The sequence below is a fragment of the Juglans microcarpa x Juglans regia genome, chromosome 6D, assembly GCF_004785595.1.
Source record: "Juglans microcarpa x Juglans regia isolate MS1-56 chromosome 6D, Jm3101_v1.0, whole genome shotgun sequence".
In the NCBI taxonomy this organism is placed as follows: domain Eukaryota; kingdom Viridiplantae; phylum Streptophyta; class Magnoliopsida; order Fagales; family Juglandaceae; genus Juglans; species Juglans microcarpa x Juglans regia.
Window position 1 is genome coordinate 37917775 of NC_054604.1, and position 21630 is coordinate 37939404.

The 21630-nt window shown below is 38.4% G+C and overlaps 2 protein-coding genes across 6 annotated transcripts; one reads left to right on the forward strand and one right to left on the reverse strand.

The window, feature by feature from the left end:
• Positions 1-312: 312 nt before the first annotated feature.
• LOC121234841 (general transcription and DNA repair factor IIH subunit TFB1-1-like) lies at positions 313-19268 on the forward strand. 5 transcript variants are annotated; one of them, XR_005934459.1, is made up of 20 exons: positions 314-713; positions 1383-1461; positions 1814-1875; positions 2124-2187; positions 2527-2653; positions 3425-3500; positions 3722-3817; positions 4078-4122; positions 5154-5210; positions 5445-5600; positions 5721-5786; positions 9697-9820; positions 10028-10084; positions 10248-10357; positions 10434-10625; positions 10765-10888; positions 11039-11116; positions 18252-18291; positions 18529-18597; positions 18873-18891. XR_005934459.1 is itself a non-coding variant. In XM_041130963.1 (20 exons), the coding sequence occupies exons 1-20, from the start codon at positions 633-635 to the stop codon at positions 18944-18946; spliced, it is 1785 nt and encodes a 594-aa protein (XP_040986897.1). In that variant the 5' UTR covers positions 315-632; the 3' UTR covers positions 18947-19268. The 5 variants fall into 5 exon arrangements, 4 of the variants coding, with proteins under 4 accessions (XP_040986899.1, XP_040986897.1, XP_040986898.1 ...); XM_041130963.1 differs by having other exon boundaries at positions 315-713; positions 18244-18291; positions 18873-19268; XM_041130964.1 differs by having other exon boundaries at positions 316-713; positions 10765-10878; positions 18873-19268.
• A 1387-nt stretch (positions 19269-20655) lies between these two features.
• On the reverse strand, positions 20656-21422 carry LOC121268817. Its single transcript, XM_041173083.1, has one exon. The coding sequence runs from the start codon at positions 21136-21138 to the stop codon at positions 20938-20940; it is 201 nt and encodes a 66-aa protein (XP_041029017.1). The 5' UTR covers positions 21139-21422; the 3' UTR covers positions 20656-20937.
• Positions 21423-21630: the final 208 nt, after the last annotated feature.

Genomic DNA, 21630 nt, shown 5'->3' on the forward strand with positions numbered 1-21630 from the left:
TCGTCGAGGGAAGAATTTTTTTTTTTTTTTTTTTTTTTACGCCATTATACTATATTTTACATACAGGATAATAATAGAATTACAATCATTTTACTACCATTTTATTATTTTTAATATATTTGTTTTTTTTCTTTGAAGTAATTTTTTAATATCTTTAATTATTAAGAAAAAATTTAAAAAATCTATAATTTTTTTAATAGTCATTTTTTTAAATTTTAAATTAAAAAAATTTAAAAAAATTAAAAATTAAAAAGAATAGTACAAGAGTGATCAGAGTATCGTTATTCATTCATTTATCAATACTCTTACTTCCTGACACTCCTCTGTCTCAACCTCTCTATATATACCGAAATCATCCAATAAAACCTTCATTGCCGCTCATTAAGCCACGGGGACACGATTACGAACAGTAGACTCGGAGACCAGCTCTCCTCCTCCGTCCGTCCGTTCGCGAAGCAGTCCACACTTTATAATAATGTCACGCATTTTCCCTAACCCTAAGCTCCTATCCTCACTACTGAACCCCAAACGTACAAAACCCTAAAAAATCTGACCATTTTTAGGATCAGTATTTTGTTTGGATTTGATCGAGCAAACTTTTTCGTTAATTACCTTGATCGCCGCCAGTGACGATGGAAACACGGCATCTGATTAAGCGGGCCAAATACAAAACCACGGCAAAGGGCTCCGGGATTCCTGGTGTACTGGAAATGGTACATGCCAGCATAGTTCATTTTTATTGTTATTTCTCGTGAATTTGGTAAAAGGATTTCCTTATTAATACTACCGTTTACTTGTTAAAAAAAAAAAAAAATGGTAAAAGGATTTTGGAGAAAGAAACTATTTGCATTGGGTAATTCATTATCATGCATTACCTGCCCATTCATAATGTTCCTTTGCACGTTATAGTTAGTTTTTGGATATGATGGTGATACACATGATGCTGTTATTAGGTTTAACAATCGATTTTGCAATCTGGGCTTTGTTGCTAATGGGATTCAGTTTTACATGCGCAGATTATTATACGTAGTTTGATGTTAAGGCAATGCAATCCTGTGTTTTATCATGCCAATTGAAACAGTTTAATGATGCTCATAGACTGTTGATGTGAATGGAGGTGTGCAAGTGACATGAAAATGAAGTGTTCCATTCGTGCACTAGGGGTGTTAAGGTCATATATGTGACGAAGTAAAAGCACAAGACTTTATTAAGATCATTGCTGAACCAACACATTATTTCTTATAGTTATTTTTATTAGGAATTGAAGTTGAAAGTTTTATTTAAAGGAGGTGCGCATATGATTTCTTAGGTGATGCGTGGATTACTCTTATCCATATCTTTATAACTTTTATAATATTATTCCTGTTATTTTGTTTTGGTAGACCAAGAACAAGATTGTGTTCAAGCCTAACGATCCCACTTCAGTCACAATGATCAATGTAGATTTTAGATCAATAAAAGGTATTTATTGTTTGCTGGATATATTGGCCATAATATCTTGATCCTTATCATTGTTCATTCTGTTTGTTTTGTATTTTAGTCATATTCAACAATCATGTAAGTTTTGGTTATGCTTGTCTCCTAGTAATTGAAACGCTTTTGTCGAGTGGCGTTTGTAACATTAAATCATGGCATAGGCGTGTTTTTTATTTTTTTTATTTTTTTATTTTAGGGAGGATGGATTTTCCATTAAATTGCTGATCATTTTGAGAACTCATGCGGCTATGTTGTTTTCATTCTCTTCTCTGGTATTTATGGCATGTTTTGTGTGAAAAATTCGTTGATGTCTTTCCTTCTCTCTGTGAATGTTCAGGTCATAAAAACACCAAAGAGGGATCAAGCAATCCACCATTGATTAATCTCATCCTTGATCAGGTTTTTTCTTTAGTCAATAACTGTGATGCAACACCTTTTAATGCTTTAGCCTCTAAGACACTATGCCTAACTATCCACCCATCATTAATGAATGGGTCTCATACGTTACGCATGAGATACTCGTGATTATAAATTGACTTTTTGTTAGCAGTTATATAGATAGTAGTAAGTGTTATTTTTCTTCTCCCTCCCCCCCTCCCTTTTTATCATTGATGAACTTCGCCAGTTTATATCGTGTGTTATTCCAGGGTGGAAGTTACATTTTTGAGTTTGAAAATTTCTCGGATCTTCAAGTTTGCCGAGAATTTGTTGGTAAGTCTCAGTTACATCCACCATGCTGATTTGCAAGTTTCCTAGGCCATCATAACATACCATTAATCTAGTTTAAAGCTTTAGACATTCTGCTAGGCCAGCATTGTTTTTATGGATCTTCCCTGTTGTGCATTTAAAGAATCGCCTTTTGCAACTACTAATTGTAGGGTCCTAGGAAGAATGTACCTGTTTCTTTTCTTTTTACATACTCTTTCAGTCCACTACTTTTTCGATGACATGGTATTATTTTATATAGTGATATTGTGATTATTCTCCTTGCATTTTCCCTTGCTGAAAATTGTTTGTCCTGAAGATGTGGTGTCTCTTCCTTACTAACAGTAAATTCTCTTGCAAAGTCCGGGGAGGGTTTGATAGCCACTTCTGATAGACCTGTGGTTGCTTCCCACGATGAACAACTCAGTACAGCAGAGATGGAGCTTCGAATGAAGCTATTGCAAGAGAATAGGTAAATTTACTTTTGGGAACTTTTGTCAAAGACCCCATATACTTCGAGGTACTTAGGTTTAGTATATTGCGCAATTTGTTTCAAGAATTAGGTCCCTCTGTTAATTTTGTAGCCATCAATGTCAACTGAAAATGTGTGGCAGTTTCATAAGAAAGAGTTTTATTCTTTGAAAAAGATTAGAACTGCAGAGAGAGAGAGAGAGAGAGAGAGAGAGAGACCACCGAGGTCTGACCACCCCCATGGTGATCAGAACGTGATCACCCCATGGTGGTGGGGTGGCCTTGAGTACAAAAACTTTTTTTTTATCATAAAAAAATTATTTGCTTTTTTCAATAATAAAATTTTCATGGGGCAGCTTCATTTACTGTTACGTGTTTGCAGTTAACGTTGATGGATGGAAACAATTAATGGAGGGACCCAATTTTAAGTAACCTGAACTTTTTTTTTTTACTAGCAATAAGAGAATTTTATTGACAAGTAAATAGGCATTAGACCAAGTACACAGGAAGTAACTAAAATACCTGTATAAAAAAAGTAGCTCATACCACAAGTGGTTATTTCTAAAAAAACAATGAACAAGGGGCCGAATCCTATGTATCCCATAGAATAAGTTGTGTTTGACCAAAATTTTCTTTTACTTTATCCTACATAGAATCCATTTTTTTGTACGTTTACTGGATTGCTTACTTTGAATGTGGTATTTTCCTACACCTTGTGTTTTTTCTGTTTCTAAATTCCTGGTTATTGTTTGACATCATTTAACTTTTACAGTGAGTTGCAGAAACTTCATAAGCAATTTGTGCTTGGTAATATCTTGACGGAATCTGAGTTCTGGGCTACAAGAAAGGTTTGTTTTCTTTTTTGATTATTTATACGATGTGTTGCCTTTTGCTTTTTGTTTAGCATTTGAAATATGAGATCCACATGATCAGAGCTTTTTTATAGTCTTCCAATGGAAGATATTTACAGAAAAAGAATCCAGTAACATTCCCATTGTAAACTTTTAATTAAAAGCCGTTTCCCTTTTGACGGGATTTTAACATTTTCTGCTTTTAAAATTTAATACAGAAGTTGCTGGATGGAGACAGCAGCCAAAAGTCAAAACAACAGATTGGTTTTAAAAGTTCAATGATCCTAGACACACTGCCGTTGCACGATGCTCGGGTACAACCGTCTCTCTCTCATGCATGTGTTGTTTTAATCAGGCACTTTGAGCTTCTGCATCTTTGTATTATGTTGTAAAGACCATATAGATCTAAACCAATACATCTCTTTGAAACAAGTCTTATCATTATTATTCAATTTTCTTTTGTTGCTAATAATTCATGTGTTTTTCCTCCATTGGTTACCTTTCAGTCGTGATTTTATGCATGAAGACTAATTGTTCTCTTTCGTCTTTTTTATTTTCTTTTGTATTCTCACAGACAAACAAGCTTACATTCAACTTGACACAAGAGACCAAATATCAGGTTTCAATTGTTTTGCTTTTTTTTTCCTTTTCTTTTTTGGTGCTTAATAGCAGCTAATTTTTCTTTATCTCTTCATGATGTCAATGCTATCTAGCTATCATTTGTAACACAGTTGGCTCAGGTGTCAGCATGGATTTAAGCATTGGCATTATATAGATAGGTGCCTATTGGCTTGATATGGGTTGTGACACTGGTATGCAGAATGACATGCAGAAGTATTTTAATAAGATGAAAGAAAGATGAGTGACACATATTCAGGTTTTGACTATAAATGTACATTAGTATTAAAAAGCTTACAAAAGATGGATTTACATGTACAAAAAAACTTGCGAAAGATGGTTTTTGAACAAATTATATGAAATATTGAATCTCAAAAAAATTTGGTGCTCTTGTGTGGTTGTTTTGAGAGAAAAGATTCTAGTGGTTGAAGCTTGTGAGTATTTATTTATCTTAACAAGGATAGTTTTGACTCGTCAGAGTGCAGCCTAATGGTCAAAAGGCGGACATGGGATGTGTTGTAAACATATTGAGTTTGATTGCGCGATAGGAGTTCCCTTGGATTACCTATTAAACGATTCTAGCTGGTGGAGTAGTGTGTCCAAGGTTTACTCTCCTGCGTGGGTCAACGTTGGCAAGGTTTCACGTCATAAAATGAAAATGGGATGAGTTGTAGGCTTATGCATCCTCGGTTTGATTCCGTACTAAGAGTCCCTTTGGATTACTAAATACATGGTTCTAGTGGGTGGGGTTGTGTCGAGGGTTTACTCTCCGGGGGTGGCTTCGAAGTGCCTTGGCATGGTGAGGTTCCACGTCATTATGAAAACATGGATACTTTTGATACTGTCATAGTTATATTGATTCTTAAGTTTGTGCATGCTCAAATATTGAATTGTAAGCTACAGTTCTTCCATTGTCTGAGATAAGACTTTGTTGGGATTTAAGACATTGGTGTGGTAGAGAGGTTGCTTGACCATCATGGCATCTTTATGCTGCTTACTTTTCCTTGGTGTTTATGTACTCTTGTCTTTCAGATTTTTGCTCTGAAACCAGCTGTTCAACAGGCATTCCTTAATCTCGTTCCTAATAAGGTAGCAAGGACATTGAAGCAATTTCTTCTTTTCACTTTAATTATCAAGAATGTTTTTTTATGTCATAAAATTTTATTGAAACAAGTAAATAGGCATAGCTGAAGTACACAGGAAACTTTAATGATCAAGAATGTTTGGTTATCAGATGATTTCATGAGAACGAGTCATACTGATTTCTCGTGTACTATGCTCAAAGCATGCACTGGTGTTTTTCTCCTTTGTTTTGAATTTCAGATGACAGAAAAGGACTTCTGGACAAAATATTGTAGAGCTGAATTACTTCATTTTAAAAGAAATGCCATGGCAGCCGCAGCAGAGGCTGCTGAAGATGAGGATTTATTCATTTTCCTGAAGGATGATGACATATTGGCAAGTGAAGCTCGGCGGAAGGTGCTCTTCCTGAGAAAGTTGGGATTTCCTTTTTTTGTCCTTGAACAATTTTGCTGCATTACTTTTTGTTGATTACTTAAGTACTTTTGCAAATCCTTACATGGTATTTTTTGTTGACAGATTCGGCGAGTTGATCCAACTCTAGACATTGAGGCTGACCAAGGGGATGATTACATGCATCTGCCAGTATGTGGGATAAGACCATTCTTTTGATTTCTGTTGGTTGGTTTCTATAGATTTAATTCTTGATTTTAAATAGGTCTAGCTGGTAGCTAGTATTGAAATCTGTATTTCATGATACAATTTTTTTTTTAATAAGCAAGCGAGATTATTTAAAAGCCTAAGTGTGTACCCAAATACACAAGAAGTATGCAAGAAAACCACCCAAACAGAAGGGAAAAAACCACCAACCTAACCTTTAAACCGACCAGATCCTATTCGACAGAAACAAACTACCCCTCCAGAGATTATCCACATCAGACTTTACAAGTTATGTACCACAGCCTGGAAAAGCACCTCAAACCCCCCACATAAAGCAAAACCAAAATTGAGGACTCTCCCTGATCAAGCACAAATCACTTCATGGTGTGGCCTTGATATGCCCACAATTAGTCCTCCCTTTAGCTCTACCTAGACTCACACTTGCACAATCATTGCTAATGGAAGTGTATAGCCTTCTCAACTCTCTATTGCAGTTATTACCCAATTTAGAATCAGATACCAAAGACTCCATCTTGAAGGATGTACGACTTGCTTCAATGGCCAAAAACAAGGCTTAAAGGGACTCCTCATAACCATCATAGGAAAGTCCCCCCACATGACGGATATCCTTCAGCCTTCAAAACTCAGGTGGAGACTTTTTCCTTATTCTTAACCTTTTTCAGTAATTGGCAGATGACTGCTCAATGCCTCAATGGGAGGGGATCTTCCTTAAAGAACACTGCCAAATCTAGGCTAGACTAAGAGGCCGAAAACCACACACCAAATACACCCTCGTATCCTTCTTTTTGCTGACGATACTTTAATTTTTAGTGAGACTAATTAGGATCATCTTCTTTCTTTGAGAGCCCTCTTGTTATGTTTTGAAGCTGTTTTTGGATTTGATTGATATCTTGGGTTGTAAGGTCTCATCACTACCTATGAGATATCTTGGTCTTCCTTTGGGTGCTCCTCACAAATCTCTTTGATGATTTGGGCTGGTGTGATTGAGAAGATTGAGAGGAGGCTGGCTGTTGGAAAAGGATATATTTGTCTAAAGGGGGAAGAGTTACTTTGATTAGGAGTACGTTCTCTAATCTTCCAACGTATTTCCTTTCTCTTTTCCCTTTGTCTGCAGGGGTGACCAATAGAATTGAGAGGATTTTTCGGAATTTTTTGTGGGGGCAATAATGGAGAGGAAAGAAAGTTTCACTTGGTAAGTTGGAACAAGCTTTGCTCACTGGTTTCTTGTGGAGGATTGGGGGTTTGAAATATGAGGCTTTTCAACAAAGCTCTGCTTGGGAAATGGCTATGGCAGTATCACCTTGAGAGGAATGCGTTATGAAGAAATATTATTGATGTTAAATATGGGAGGATGTAGGGGAGTTGGTGTTCTAATGAAGTTAGAGGAGTGTATGGGGTGGGTTTGTGGAAATCTATTCCGTTTGGTTGGGGGATTTGCCAATCATATTAAATACAAGGTGGATAATGCGGCAAGGATTAATTTTTGGCATGATATTTGGTGTGGGGATACGACTCTTAAGAATGTCTTTCCTTCCTCTTTAGGATTGCAAGAGATCAAGAAGCTGCAGTGGCTGATTCCTTTATTGTTTTAAACAACAATATTCAATGGAATGTAAATTTCATTAGAGCTGTGCATGATTGGGAAGTGAATGTCGTTTCTTATTTATTTATTTTTTTTGGAAGGTTATATGATATGAAGATTGTTCAAGGAAGGGAGGATAATTTGCTGTGGATTCACGCTGGAAATTCCAGATTTATGGTTAGCTCCTTTTTTTGGATGTCTTCATGCGTCAGACACCTGCATCACAATTCATGCCGGTATCACTCAGGACATCGGCAGCTTGCTATCTAACTGCCCTCAGTCACCAGTTGCAAATGGGGTTGGTACCTTTTTCCAGGGTTCACTTTCAGTTGAAGATGGGGGGTCCTTCCAGGGTTTTGAGTACTTTGGAAGAAGCAGACAAGCCTTTTTCAGAAATTGAAAATGGGGTAACAGAAGGTAGTGCTTCCCCTACCTGTTCTATGCCTCTTGAGGGAGCAGTAGGATCTGGCAAAGTGGCACAGAAAGGATTGTCCTGGGGTGGGGCACCTACAAGCAATGTCATCGTCGATGGAACGATGACACCTATGTCGGAGGTGAAGGAACCGTTAATGGTGACAACAATATTGGATGGCAACAATATAGCTGTTGAGGAGGTTTGAGATTTGAATGCAGGATATGGCGGGGAGGAAATTATGGGTTTGTCGTTGGTACCTTGTGAGGAGGAATGTCTAGGGTCGGGAGTGTAGTTGGGAACTATGTCTAGGGATAATGTTGTTCTCCTAGGTTCTCTCCCTCCGATAAACAATATAGCGGATTTACCATCGGATTGGGTTCTGCATAAGGTTAACGAGATTCAGTATCTTGTGGGGCTTTCATATGGAAAATGTGAAGACCAATTTAAAGCACTACTCACTGCGATTGAGGCAGGCCACTTGTTTAAAACCAAATCAAGTTTTAAGAAAAGCAGGGAGCTTTTAAAGCGTCTTTCTTGGGTAATCAATTATGACGCTAAGGGAGGTAGCTCAAGTCGAGGGAAGACTAAAGGGAGGGCTTTATGAAGATGTCCTCGTAGAGGGAGTTTCAAGAGGAGTATTAGTCTTAAGGGAAACAAGGGGTTGGGGATGGAGAGGCGTGTTCTATTCCAATTCGGGCTTGGTGTATTTCGGATAGATTTCTAATTTTCACGGGCTTTTTGGGTCGTTAGGAGCTCTCTAGTATGGGTTAGGTATTTTCTTGTATACGTTCAGTGTACTTGGTTACTCCTATTGATATATATATATATATATAATATTTTTACTTAAAACTTGTCATTGTGTCAATGAATTCCCTTGGAAGTGCATTTGGAGATCAAAGGTGCCTAGTAAGGTTGCATTTTTCTTCTGGTTGGTGTCACTTGGAAAATTTTTGACCATGGATAATTTGAGAAAGCATGGATTATTTATTGTGGATTGGCGCTTCATGTGTAAGAAAGATGGTAAATCTATTGACCATTTATTTCTTCATTGTGAGGTGGCTAAGACTTAGTGGGATGAGATTTTTGGTAGGACAGGTATTGGTTGGGTGATGCCTAAGCAAGTGGTAGATCTTTCAGTGCGTTGGCAAGGTTTTAAATGGTGTCATCGTATTGTTGCTATATGGAAGATGATCCCTTTATGTTTGATGTAGTGCTTATGGTTGGAAAGGAATGGGCGGTGTTTTGAAGATAGAGAACTTAGAGAGTTTTTCTTTTGTACTTTGTGTATTTGGGCAAAGGCTCTTGTATTGAATGGAGATAATCTTCATGATTTGCTTTTAGCCTATTCTAGTTCCTTCTCTAGTTCCTAGCTTGTATTTAGGTGTTTTCTCTTGTATACTTCTTGTGTACTTGGACTATGCCTATTTACTTGTCAATATAATTTTCTTATTACCTATAATAATAATAAATAAATAAAAACAATCCACTCAAGAGAGCTAGCCACAACTCCTGAAGGACCTAAAGAAACTACCAAAGCACCCTTCAAACCAAGATGGGCAGGGGGTGCCCCCCCTCAGTATCTCAGAGTTGCTGATATTATACTTTATAAGCCACACTTAAATACTGTTGGAGAAACCGTACTTATTGAAAGTGTCCCCTTTTTCTTTCCCCTTATTTTAATTGGGTGATAAATACCATTTATATGACAAGATTCGCAGTCGATACTTTGTCAATTCTGCATATATGGGGAGTAGAAGATAACAAAAACTATCATTTTTAAGCTCTGGTTAATTTTCATTATTATGGGCATGATCTTGTATTTCCATAGTGTAAATGCTCTTGAATTTATTTTGAAGTGATCTGGTTGTATGTTGCAGGATCATGGGATTTTTCGTGATGGTAGCAAGGAAATAACTGAATCACAGCACGAGCTATATAGGAGAACTTTCTTGCAAGACTTGAACCGACAGGGTGAAGTTGTTCTTGAAGGAAGAACTATAGGTAAGAATCTCTCAACTTATCCTTTTTAATTTTAAATGAGCTAATAAATGACAAATGTCATATGTGGGCCGTTTCTTACTGAATTTCATTTTTTAAACAGTAATTTGATAAAAAAAAATTAAAATGTTGCAGTTTGTTTTGCTTATGAGTTTTATTTTTATTCATTCACTTTAGGCAGATAACTCTGGCTTATAAACCTTAATGTAGATGTAGAGTTGGACAATCCAACAAAAGTAGCAGAAGCACTTGCGCAGTCAAGACAGGGTTAGCGTTATTTTTTTATTTTTTGTTTTTTCTTCCATTTGATTTCAACCCTTCATCCTCCCCCACTGGAAAAATAGGGAAAAAGAAAAGAAAAAATACTTCCGCTTCCTTTTCTTCCAGTCTTATACAGAATCTGCACTTATCATTTACTACTGTTGTGAAGAATCTGATGCAACTGCAAAGGAGGAGAGACTTTATAGGACCTCTCGGATGACTGAGATGGAGGACCTTCAGGCACCTCATGATCATCCTTTTGCTCCACTTTTTATCAAGGTTACTTTGTCTTATTACACAATTTCTCTAAATTATTTACATTTAGATGTTTTATGCTGAGTTTTTTGAAAATCAGGATCCACGTGATTACTTTGATTCTCAACAAGCTAATGCACTTAAAACTTATGATGATACACGAGCTGGAACAGAACAACTGAGTTGTAGTCTGAATACTGAGGAAGCATATGGCTTTTTGAGGAGTTCTATATCTGAGATCAAGGCTATGGGATTGAGTGCTCATATGGTCAGACCTGAGGTTGCACTTACGGTATAACATCTTTGTTTCGCGTCGTCTTTAAGATGTTAGATATGATATTAATGGTTCAAAAAAAGAAAGATATTACATATGCTACGCTATGAATATTATTTATATATTCATATTTTGACTGTTATTTTGTTTGATTCAGGTCATTAATGGATTGACCCAGAATATCTCAAGTACCAAGTATCAACTGGGGAAGAATGTTCACGAGAGTGTACTGGACAGGCTACCTAACACAACTAAAGAGGAACTGCTACATGTGAGTGGGCGTGAGTTTCTAGAAATAATAAATTGCTGCTTTTACTAAAATGTTAATAGAACTCTTTTTTTTTTTTCCTTTTAATTTTGTATATATTGTATAAAATTTTCTTTTTTGGGGCATATTATTGTTATTAAGAAGAGTATTTTCTATTTTCCAGCATTGGATATCCATTCAAGAATTATTGAGGCACTTTTGGTCTTCATATCCAATCACTACGTCGTATCTTTATGCCAAGGTAAGTGTTGTATTGTATAATGGGCTTACGACCCTCTGTTTTTTCAATAGGGTCTTCGTGCTTATGCAAAGGTAAAGGTAAGTGTGGTGTTTTTGTTAAACATGCCCTTTTCCGTGTTTGTTTGTATGGAGAAGAGTCAAAGTAATGTTAGTAAAATTACTTGTAAGCTTCTTGAGTAAAGCACATAAAACTATAATTTTGCACTGTTAAGTTAAACAAAGGTGTGTTTAGTGCAATTTATAGGCTATTCAAACTATAAGCCATGTCGAGTTTGTTGGTTATGTGCTAAAGTTTAAGGTTTTTGGTGGCATACTGGTTTAAGAACACCCAAAACGATATATGTTTTATGTAAATGGTTTGGTTCACAATTATGGTTCTTGAAGAGTCGAGAAGTTTTCCTATATCAATATTTTGCCTATTATCAATAAAATTCTTATTTACTGATAAAAAAGAAGAAGAAGAAGTTTTCCGATATTTGGGCCACGCGTGATAGTTAATACTTAGGCCCCATTTTGGAGCATGGTGGTTAGTTAGGCTCTGTTGTTTACGTTGACAGGGGTTTGGATGGGATTTGCAAGGGAGCTTGTGATTGAATCCACAGTGGTGAGAGAAGGTGGACTGATTCGTATCTTCGAGAGAGTTAGGAGGTTCAAATAGGAGCTGTTACTGGGGCTGGGCACTGCAAAATGGCTTGGAAGAGCTTTGGAGGATTGTGCGATAAGCAAAAGGAGGGACTTCTATATGTCAATAAGGGAGGGCCACCGGAGTGTCATAGCTCAGCGTTGTTCGAATAACTGGGGAAGATTTATGGAAGTGGCAGCGTATGGTGAAGGGAATCGCAGAAGTTGTATTATTATTCCTGAAGGTGAGGGGGCAAGGGGTTGGAGAAGAATGAATGAGGTTTTATTGGAGGCTACCCTGGTGGACAGAAACGTAGGGTTTGAGGGTGGTTTGCAGCGGAAGCCATGGAAAGAAACTGAGGTGGTTTAGAAGTCTTACAAAGATGCTTTATTTTCGGTAGGTAGTCACAGCGGCCCGAGAACTGGGGCTAGTGGGGGAGGTATTGGGTGGGAAGGTACTAGTAGGGGGCACTTGGAGGGAGACGTGCATCGAGCCCCTCACGTTTTCTCTCGGGAGCATGATTATGGCAGAGAAGCATACTGCATGGTGAGGGAGGTGCAGGAGCAGTTGAGGTACCTGCAGAGGGAGATGGATAAAGTGGTGAGGAATGTCGGGGTGTTTAAGGAAAATGATGAAACGATGCGTGCAGGGGGGGAAAACTAGGGGTGTAAATTCAAACCGGAAAACCGGAAAACCAGTCCAGACCGGACCGGTTTCACCGGTTTTGAACTGGTCCGGTCCGGAACCGGTTTTTAAAATCTAAAAACCGGCCGGTTCCGGTCCGGTTCCAGTTCCAGGATTTTTTTGGACCGGACCGAACCGGACCGGACCGGTTGATTAAAAAAAATAAAAAATAATGTTTTTATATATAAGTTTTATACAAAATATTTTATATATATTAAATATTAATATATATAAGTTTTATATATAATGTATAATTATAAATTTTTATGTGAAATTTTTATATATAATTATATATATTCATATATGAAGTAATTTCTTGTTATAATTTATAAATTATTACATAAAATGTTAATATTAAATCACTAAAAGTTTATAACTAATACTAATATATAACTTATAACTATACCAATAGTCTAATATTAATACTATTATATAGTCTAATATATTAATAAAAGTATAAAACAATTGTTTTTAAATCAATTTTTTTTTTTTATAAACAAATTTTTAATAACAAATTGTGAAACTTACATTTTAAAAAAACCGGAAAACCGGACCGGACTGGAAACCGGTAAAACCGGAAGTACCGGTTTAGGAGGATAACTGGTGCGTAATCGGTTTTGAAAAATACAAAACCGGTACATACCGGTTCGGTCCTAAATTTTATCCAAAACCGGACCGGTTACACCTCTAGGAAAAACGGTGAGTTACGGGGGTGGGGGTCTCTAGTCATGCCTAAAGGAAAGGGCTTTCAGGCCCGTAATCCTGATGGTTTTGGGCTGGGCCACCAGGCCCGTAACACTTCTTAATGGGTTTAAGAATAGCCATATGGGCCGTCCTGAGAAGCATGGGTTTAAGCCCAATAAGCCCAAACAGTGGAGGGCTCGGGCAAGAGAAGTGTCGAGGCCCTCACCACCGCAGACGTTGTTGCAACACCACCAGAGGGTGGTGGACATGACGGAAACTTCGTCGCGAAACTTCGTCGCATCGGCTTCAGAAGACGCCGACGAAGGTGGTGGCCTTGTCGGAGATTGCGTTGGTACCCCAAGTGAAGCCGACAGAGCTGGTGGAGTCTTTTCCACCACAACCGAGATGCGGGGGCGGAGACGACGGGTCGGGGAATAGACAGAAAATGCCGACGAAGCATGGGGGTGAAGTTGAGGGTCTGGCGAGGCCTTCCGAGTTGGGGAATGGGCAGATTTAGTCAACGGGGGGTGAGGGTGGAGATATAGTGCCGGCGAGGCCTCCGGAGCTGCTGTGTGACTCCACTGTTGGGCAAAATATTCTTCCTCTGGGGAGTGGGGTGTGAGGGTGGAGACAACAATCTGACGAGGAGTCCCCATGGTTTGAATACCCACACTATTGTAGTGGGAGTTAGCGAAAAAATGGGAGTAGAGGACTCAGCCAGTGAAGATCTCTCTCTCAGATGAAGAGAACCTGGGAGGGGAAGTGGGTTTCGTACTCAGGGATGAGGTTTTGGAGGAACAGTTTTGAGTTTAGAACTCAGAATCCTATCCCTTTGAATTGTTTGTTTTCAGACCAGTCTAGTGTCTCAAATTGGGTTTTTAACACAGTGAAGGGTATACAGGACTTGGTGGGTTTGAAATGTGAGGGATATGAGGAGCAATTCATGGCGCTACTCACTTCCATTGAAGTTGGGCCCTAACAACAGAAAAAATCTGGCTCTAAGAGACAACGTGAACTTAGGAGGTTAACCTGGTCCATGAACTATGAAGGTAGTTCTAGTAGGGATAGGTCTAAGGGAAAGGGACTGGCCTATTCCAAATGAAACCAAAAATTGTCTCGTGGAATGTCCGAGGTCTAAATGAGGCCAATAAGCGTCTTCAAATAAGAAACTTACTGCGAGGGTGGAGGGCGGACATTGTTTGTTTATAGGAGACGAAGTTGAAAGTAATTAATACTAAAGTGGTAAGAAGTATATGGAACTGCGTTCATGTGGATTGGGTATATCTGGCAGCTAATGGGGCCTCAGGAGGAGTGCTGGTGATGTGGGACCAAAGGGTGGTGGAGAAAAGGGAGGAGTTCATAGGGTTATTCACGGTAGCATGCTCTTTTAGGAGTGTGTCAGATGGTTTTTTGTGTGCCTTTGCAGGCGTGTATGGTCCTAATACAGACACTGATCATAGATTATTGTGGGATGAACTAGTTGGAGTTCACAGTGTGTGGGATCTTCCATGGTGCATTGGAGGAGATTTCAACGTAATCAGATTTCTAGTGAGAGCTATGGTAATAGAAGAATGCGTCCAGCAATGTTAGATTTCTTGGAATGCATTTTTGAGTTGAATTTAGTGGATCTACCAATGGCGGGGGGTACATGCACGTGGGCAATGTATAGGGGGAACTAGCCCATTATCTGGAGGTTTGGCAAAAGAGATTGTCTCGTTTGTGTTCAGACCATTGGCATATTATGTTGGATTGTGGGGGGATTCAAAGAAAACGTCGGTATTTCAAGTTCGAAAACATGTGACTGAAATCAAAAGGTTTTGTGGATAGGGTCAGATTGTGGTGGTCGTCTTATCAAATACAGGGTACTCTTAGCTTCATGTTTGCGGGTAAATTGAAAGCTTTAAAACAAGATTTGAAACTTTGGAATTTACAGTCTTTTGGCAATATTGGGGAGCACAAGGAAAGTAAGATAAAGGAAATCCATGAGTTAGAAAGGTTACAAGAGTCTAGGACCTTAAAACAGGAGGAACTAGCCCAAAAACTAGTGCTGGCTGCAGATCTAGAGAGGATCATTCTACTAGAAGAGATTTCGTGGCGGCAAAAGTCTAGAGCATTATGGTTGAAGGAAGGAGGTCGAAGCACTAAATTTTTTCACAGGGTCGCCAACTCTCATTGGAGATCCAATAATATTGAGATGCTGAAAATTGATGGGGCTATCAGTAAGGATGAGCATGTGATTAATGATCATGTGGTTGGTTTTTATGAATAGCTACTAAATTGAGCAGGAGGTTTGGCGACCTAAGCCTGATGGTTTGCTCTTTGACTCTATTGGGCCCATGGATGGTAGCCGCTTGGAATTCGAGGAAGCAGAGGTGTTCGATGTGGTAAGGAAAATGGTTAAAGACAAGGCACTGGGTCCTGATGGGTTTTCTATGGGTTTTTGTCAAACATGTTGGGATGTTTTGAAGGAAGATCTCATGAAGGTGTTCCAAGAATTCCATTCGGTCGGTAAATTCGAGAAAAGTCTGAATGCCACTTTTCTTGCTTTGATACCAAAGAAGGTTGGGGCTACGAAGGTTAGGGAGTTCTGTCCCATTAGTTTAGTAAATGGGGTATACAAGATTCTTTCTAAGGTACTGGCAAATTGCCTTAGTGAGGTAGTGGGACAGATAATCTCAAAGCCCCAAAATGCTTTTGTAAAAGATAGACAGATCTTAGACGCAGTTCTCATCGCAAATGAATGTTTAGATAGTAGATTGAAAGATGGTAATGCAGGGATCATTTGTAAGTTGGACATGGAGAAAGCATATGATCTTGTTAATTGGGATTTCCTTCTTGACCTTATTGGGAGGTGTGGTTTTGGGGAGAAATGGCGAGCTTGGATCCGTTGGTGTATATTTACGGTGAAATTTTCAGTCCTGATAAATGGAAGTCCAACAGGTTATTTCAATAGCTCACGAAATCTAAGACAAGGAGATCCGCTGTCCCCTTTACTATTTGTTATTGTGATGGAGGCTTTGAGTCGGATGACCACAGCCTTGGTCACCAATGGGCGTGACTGGTTGCTCGATCGGATCCTCGAGAGGGGGATTCATCAATATTTCTCATTTGTTGTTTGCAGACGATACTCTTATATTTTGTGAGGCAGACAATAATTAGGTGCGAGTATTGAAGGCTCTCTTACTGTGTTTTGAAGCGGCCTTAGGGTTGAAAGTGAACTTAGACAAATCAAAGATGGTGCCTATTGGAGGGGTCCAGCATATCAGACAGCTGGCAAACACTCTGGGGTGTAAGATTGCCTCTCTCCCTTTGACATATCTTGGCCTTCCGTTGGGGGTTGGCCTCGAGAGCGGTTTCTGTATGGGATGCAATCATCGAGAAAGTAGAGCGTCGTCTAGCAAGATGGAAGAGAATGTACCTGTCAAAAGGTGGTAGGATTTCCTTGATAAAGAGTACATTATCTAATCTACTGACCTATTTCTTGTCCTTGTTTCCCATTCCAGCAAGTGTGGCCCTTCGTATTGAGAAATTACAGCGGGATTTCTTGTGGGGCGGAATTGGTGAGGAATTTAAATTCCACCTAGTCAGGTGGGAAAAGGTTTGTCGTCCTTTCCCTAATGGTGGTTTAGGCATTCGAAATTTGAGAATTTTTAATCGGGCGTTGCTTGGTAAATGGTTGTTGAGATACCATAAAGAACCAGAAGCTCTATGGAAGTTGGTGATTGAGAGCAAATATGGTGGTTTATGGGGGGGATGGTGCACCAGTGAAGTAAGAGGGGCATATGGTGTGGGGGTTGTGGAAACATATAAGAAGAGGATGGGGGGTCTTCTTGCATCACTCACGATTATGCTTAGGAGATGGGGCCAGGATCAAATTCTGGTATGATGTTTGGTGTGATAATTGTATTCTAAAGGATCTATTTCCTGATCTCTTTTGGGTTGCTAATGATACAGAGGTTTCAGTAGGGGAACAAATCCAGTGGAATATCAATTTTAGCCGGGCGGCAAATGATTGGGAAGTAGACAGCTTTGCAGCCTTTTTCAGACTTTTGTATTCTCTCAAACCGAATAACCAACATGCTGACTCATTGTGGTGGATATCTTCGGGTGGTGCGTTCTCGGTTCGCTCATTCTATAAATCCCTTTCACATGAGCTCCCTATTTAGTTTCCTTGGAAAAGAATTTGGAGACACAAGGCGCCTTTCAAAGCAGCTTTTTTTGTGTGGACAACTTACTTGGGTAAGATTCTCACAACGGATAATTTGAGGAAACGAGGGGTGATTATTGCAGATTGGTGTTTTATGTGTAGGAATGAAGGCAAATCCGTGGACCATCTTCTATTACACTGTGAAGTAGCTCGAGGGTTATGGAACGAGGTTTTTAGAAGACTAGACTTGGATTGGGTAATGCCCGAGTCAGTAATGGCGGTTTTGGCTAGTTGGACAGATCTAAGAGGAAATCGACAGATCAAGACTGTCTGGAAAATGATATCTATTTGTATCATGTGGAGTGCATGGCAGGAGCGTAATGAACGGACGTTCGAGGACAAAGAGAGATCGATGGAGGAACTCATTGCTTTCTTTTTTAGAACCCTTTGTACTTGGGCCTCTTCCGTTAATTTTAATGGACAAGATTTCCATGATTTCCTCGTTTCTAATGTCCCTACGTAGTTAGGGCTTTCTTCTGTACTACACATGGCTTTGCCTATTCTTTTATTAATATATTTTGATTACTTATAAAAAAAAAAGTGTTTCATTTTATCTCATTTCATCTCATTTCATTTAATCATTACAACTTTTTCAAATTCTCACACAAAATATAATAAACAATTCAACTTTTTCAAATCCTAAAATAATAATAATATTAAAAAATAATATTCTAACAATATTTTATTCAACTTTCAACTTTCATCTCAATTCATCTCATCTCAACTCATTATCCAAACTGCACCTTAGTATTGCCTGCCCCCAAATGTGAAATTGGTTAAAATGGGAATGCATGATGAATAGCATTTGAAATAGGGATTTCCAGAAATTTTAGAACATGATTAGCTTTGATTGGATATTGTAGTTGTTTTGATTGGTTTGATGCAGATTGCAGATGCCTATTGCGTAGTTCATTTAATGATTAATGTGCAGGTGAGCAGACTGAAGGAAGCCATGTCAAAAATTTATCCGCAGCTCGAGGTATCTTTCAGTCAAGAATCCCTCTTCTATCATATTTTCCTACCCCAATAACATATCTCCATGGTTATTGCCTCTGAGGAGTTATGGATCCTCATGTCTATTTTAATTGCGTGAGTTTTTGCTTTGGTTGTTACATCGTTTGACTTGCACGCACGCAATGCTTTTAGTAGCTACAGCTTTGCAAAATTGCATACTGTTTTGGTTGAGGTGGTATTTTATCGTTTTATCAAATCCCAGGAAATAAAGGAATCGGTTCCCTCAGAGCTCCGCCAGCAGGTTTTCCTCCTTGTTCGTCCTATGCATCAGGTCAGCACTTGTCTTCCATTCTTAATTTTATTGCGAGGCTAAAGCCAACAAACAGGCAATAGTCTGTCACTTGTCCCGTTGGCCCATACGATTGATGTTTCTACCCTCTTCTCCTCTCCCTATTATTGAAGAAATGAACTAAATAACCTCCAAAATAATATAAAGGAAACATCCATGCACTGAATTGGATGGCTTATTTTTGGGTTGAGGTGGTGTTTGTAGTTGCAATGTATTAAAATGGCCGAAACTCAAGGGAAAAGACCATATTGGTGCAGGCTCTAGATGCTGCTTTCCAACATTACGAGTCGGATTTACAGAAGAGAACGGCAAAGGGTGGAGAGAAGCCTAATGGATATGTCTAGGAGGAGTATACGAACTACACGTATACAGCTGATACTAATTACATGTGTCATGCTGCCAGGTGATTTGATGTATCCAGCAGCAGTATAAACTGTAACATTACATCAAATTTGCTCTAAGCCGGTAGTGGGTGTGGGGATTTGGGGGGCCATTGATGTGAAAGTGTTTTATGGTATAACTGCTGATCTTAAAAGTGCAGAGAGTAGTGAACAAATTGGAGTGGAACTTAAGGGGTCAGGTCACCATTGAGATCCGAATGCGAATCCTGTATGCTTGTAGCAGTTATATCTATTATTATTATTCCCCACTCTTAAAAAAAAAAGGTTTTGTTTGAATTGCCATGAATCTTGTAAGCGAACAGCTGCATTTGCATTTTACTCACTATCTGCTTCTAATTTTGAAATTCCAATCCATTCTCAAGAACTCCTCAATGGCATTGCAAAATTATCATTTCACGTGATGGAATTGAGTTCCCATACTTCAATCCTGTCCTATTATTAGAAACATTCTCTATCCCCATAAGATATTATTTATAATATTGAGGATTTTTAATGAGCCGCAAACTACAATATACGTAATTATATATATATATATATATATATATATATATATATATATATAGTGATGAATCTCGGGTTTATATTTGTTTTAAAACCTAAAATCAGATATGATGTTTCAATTTATATCTTGATCTTGCCATGTTAAGATTTTAAAGACGTGCTATTTTTTCATAGTTGAAAGGCATGCGACATATAATTACATATGATGTTCCGATAGACAAAGGACGTAGCAGAACTTGTCTGTTAGAGTTATATACAAATTGACAATCAAAATTAAATTTAAAATAATATTATTTTATTACATAGTTGTATACAAATTATTATTTAGTAGTAACCTGACTCTTCGAGTTGCTGGAATCTATGAAATTCTCTATTATTATGCATTGAGAAACCACTTAATAGAGTAGTGGTGGGTGAAAGAGATGCTGGGCACGACGAACATGGTGGGTGCGGTGGCGATGGTGGCGCCAAAACTGGTGGCCAACGAAATTGTTGGAGCGTTCGACTGAGGGCACTAGACTGGAGCGTTCGACGGATCTAAAGTTTGTGAAGAGGACGTTCCTTCAATTGGACTGAGTTTCAAGAGATGTTTTGGCATGTACGTTCGACTGGGGTGTTTGGGAATGCTATGATCTTCTTGTTAATTATGTGGAATCGCTGACATGCTTATAATTGGCGGCTGATATTTCCTTAAAAACAGTCGGACCACAAAGCGGCTCTGTTTTCCTATTTACATATCCCTCCCTAAAACCTCAACGCATACAGTCTTCCTTTCACTCTGTTGTCAGTTGTGCGAACTTTTAATAATCATCCCGTTTCACTGCACCATAATCGAGATCCGCTCAAGCTTCCTGTCCTCTGAATATGTTTATTTTTTTGGAGGCTAACTTTTTATTACGAACTTGTGGGGGGGTGAAAGAGGGAGACGGATGGGATGAATGTTGTATGTTGTATTGCGTCAGGCGATATGAACAAGGATGTATATGTTTATTTATTTATTTATAACTGCAAACAAAGATTTCATGCGGGAGAATTTGATTCTTTTTAAAGTAGATAATAAATACTACTTTGCTTAGGAAAAAAAAAAAAAAAGATAATAAATACTACTTACAAATATATTTATTTGTTTATTTATTTATTTTACAAGTTTCAAAAAGAAAAACACAACCAATCCAATACGCGGATCAAGGCTGAAGAAATCCTGTATATCATACAACAGAAATGTGGGTGGTTCCCACAACGGAATTAAAGCTTAAAAAATAAAAAAAGAGGAGATGCAGATAATAATAATAAAAAAATAAAATCAGCATAAATCCCAAAGAAACAATTCCAAATAGCCAGATGGGGTTTTGAATAAAAGGTAAATGCATGAAACAAAGAAAAGAGAAGAGAAAAGAAAAGAAAAGAGAATCGAATCAAATCAATGAGGAGCAGGTGCTGGAAAACCGAAGAATGGCCTTCCGCAGAGATTACGAGTGAGATTGGGATCGCAAAGATGTACGGTATCCTTCAATTTGTGAAAACCGTGCTTGAACACCCCGAAGCCGAACAGCAATCCGATGAGTATCACCAAGAGTATTAGGCACGTGCATAGCATGCATATCTTACTCCCACAGCACATCTTTCTTTCTTTCTTTGTTTGATTGTTCGAGTGTTGATGATCCTTTCAGTAGTGTTGGGGGGATCTGGGTCTTTAAGGAAGGCAGAGATGTATGCTTATAATTTTATACGAGGACAAAGAGAAAAGAGAGAGAGTAAAGGGTGTTTGGAGGAAGGAGGCTGGCCCCGGTGGGTAAAACGTGTTGGGCTACGAATTCAATTGAAGAGTGCAGATTTGTTCAAATCTAAATAAGAAACCAAAAAATGCTTGGACGTTATGTAATGCCAACTGATCTCCACAACCACAATGATTCGCTTCGCTTAAAAGTAAAGAAAAACTGTTTCAGAATAAATAGTACATATTATACCAACTGTTGTGTTTTAAATAAATAAAATAAACTAAAATAAAATAAATTTAACGTTGCAGAGTCAGTGTGCGTTGGAGAGTCGTGAAAAGGTTGGGGTGGTAGTGGAGTTGTTACCTCTTTTACTGCAATAAATACTAAATACGTAT

Bases quoted from the DNA above. Each gene is read 5' to 3' on its own strand.
- LOC121268817 (XM_041173083.1), bottom strand. From the start codon at position 21,138: ATGTGCTGTGGGAGTAAGATATGCATGCTATGCACGTGCCTAATACTC.
- LOC121234841 (XM_041130962.1), top strand. From the start codon at position 633: ATGGAAACACGGCATCTGATTAAGCGGGCCAAATACAAAACCACGGCA. The intron at 2,654-3,424 runs GTAAATTTACTT...TAACTTTTACAG, and splicing joins AAGCTATTGCAAGAGAATAG to TGAGTTGCAGAAACTTCATA. The intron at 4,123-5,153 runs GTTTCAATTGTT...CTTGTCTTTCAG, and splicing joins CACAAGAGACCAAATATCAG to ATTTTTGCTCTGAAACCAGC.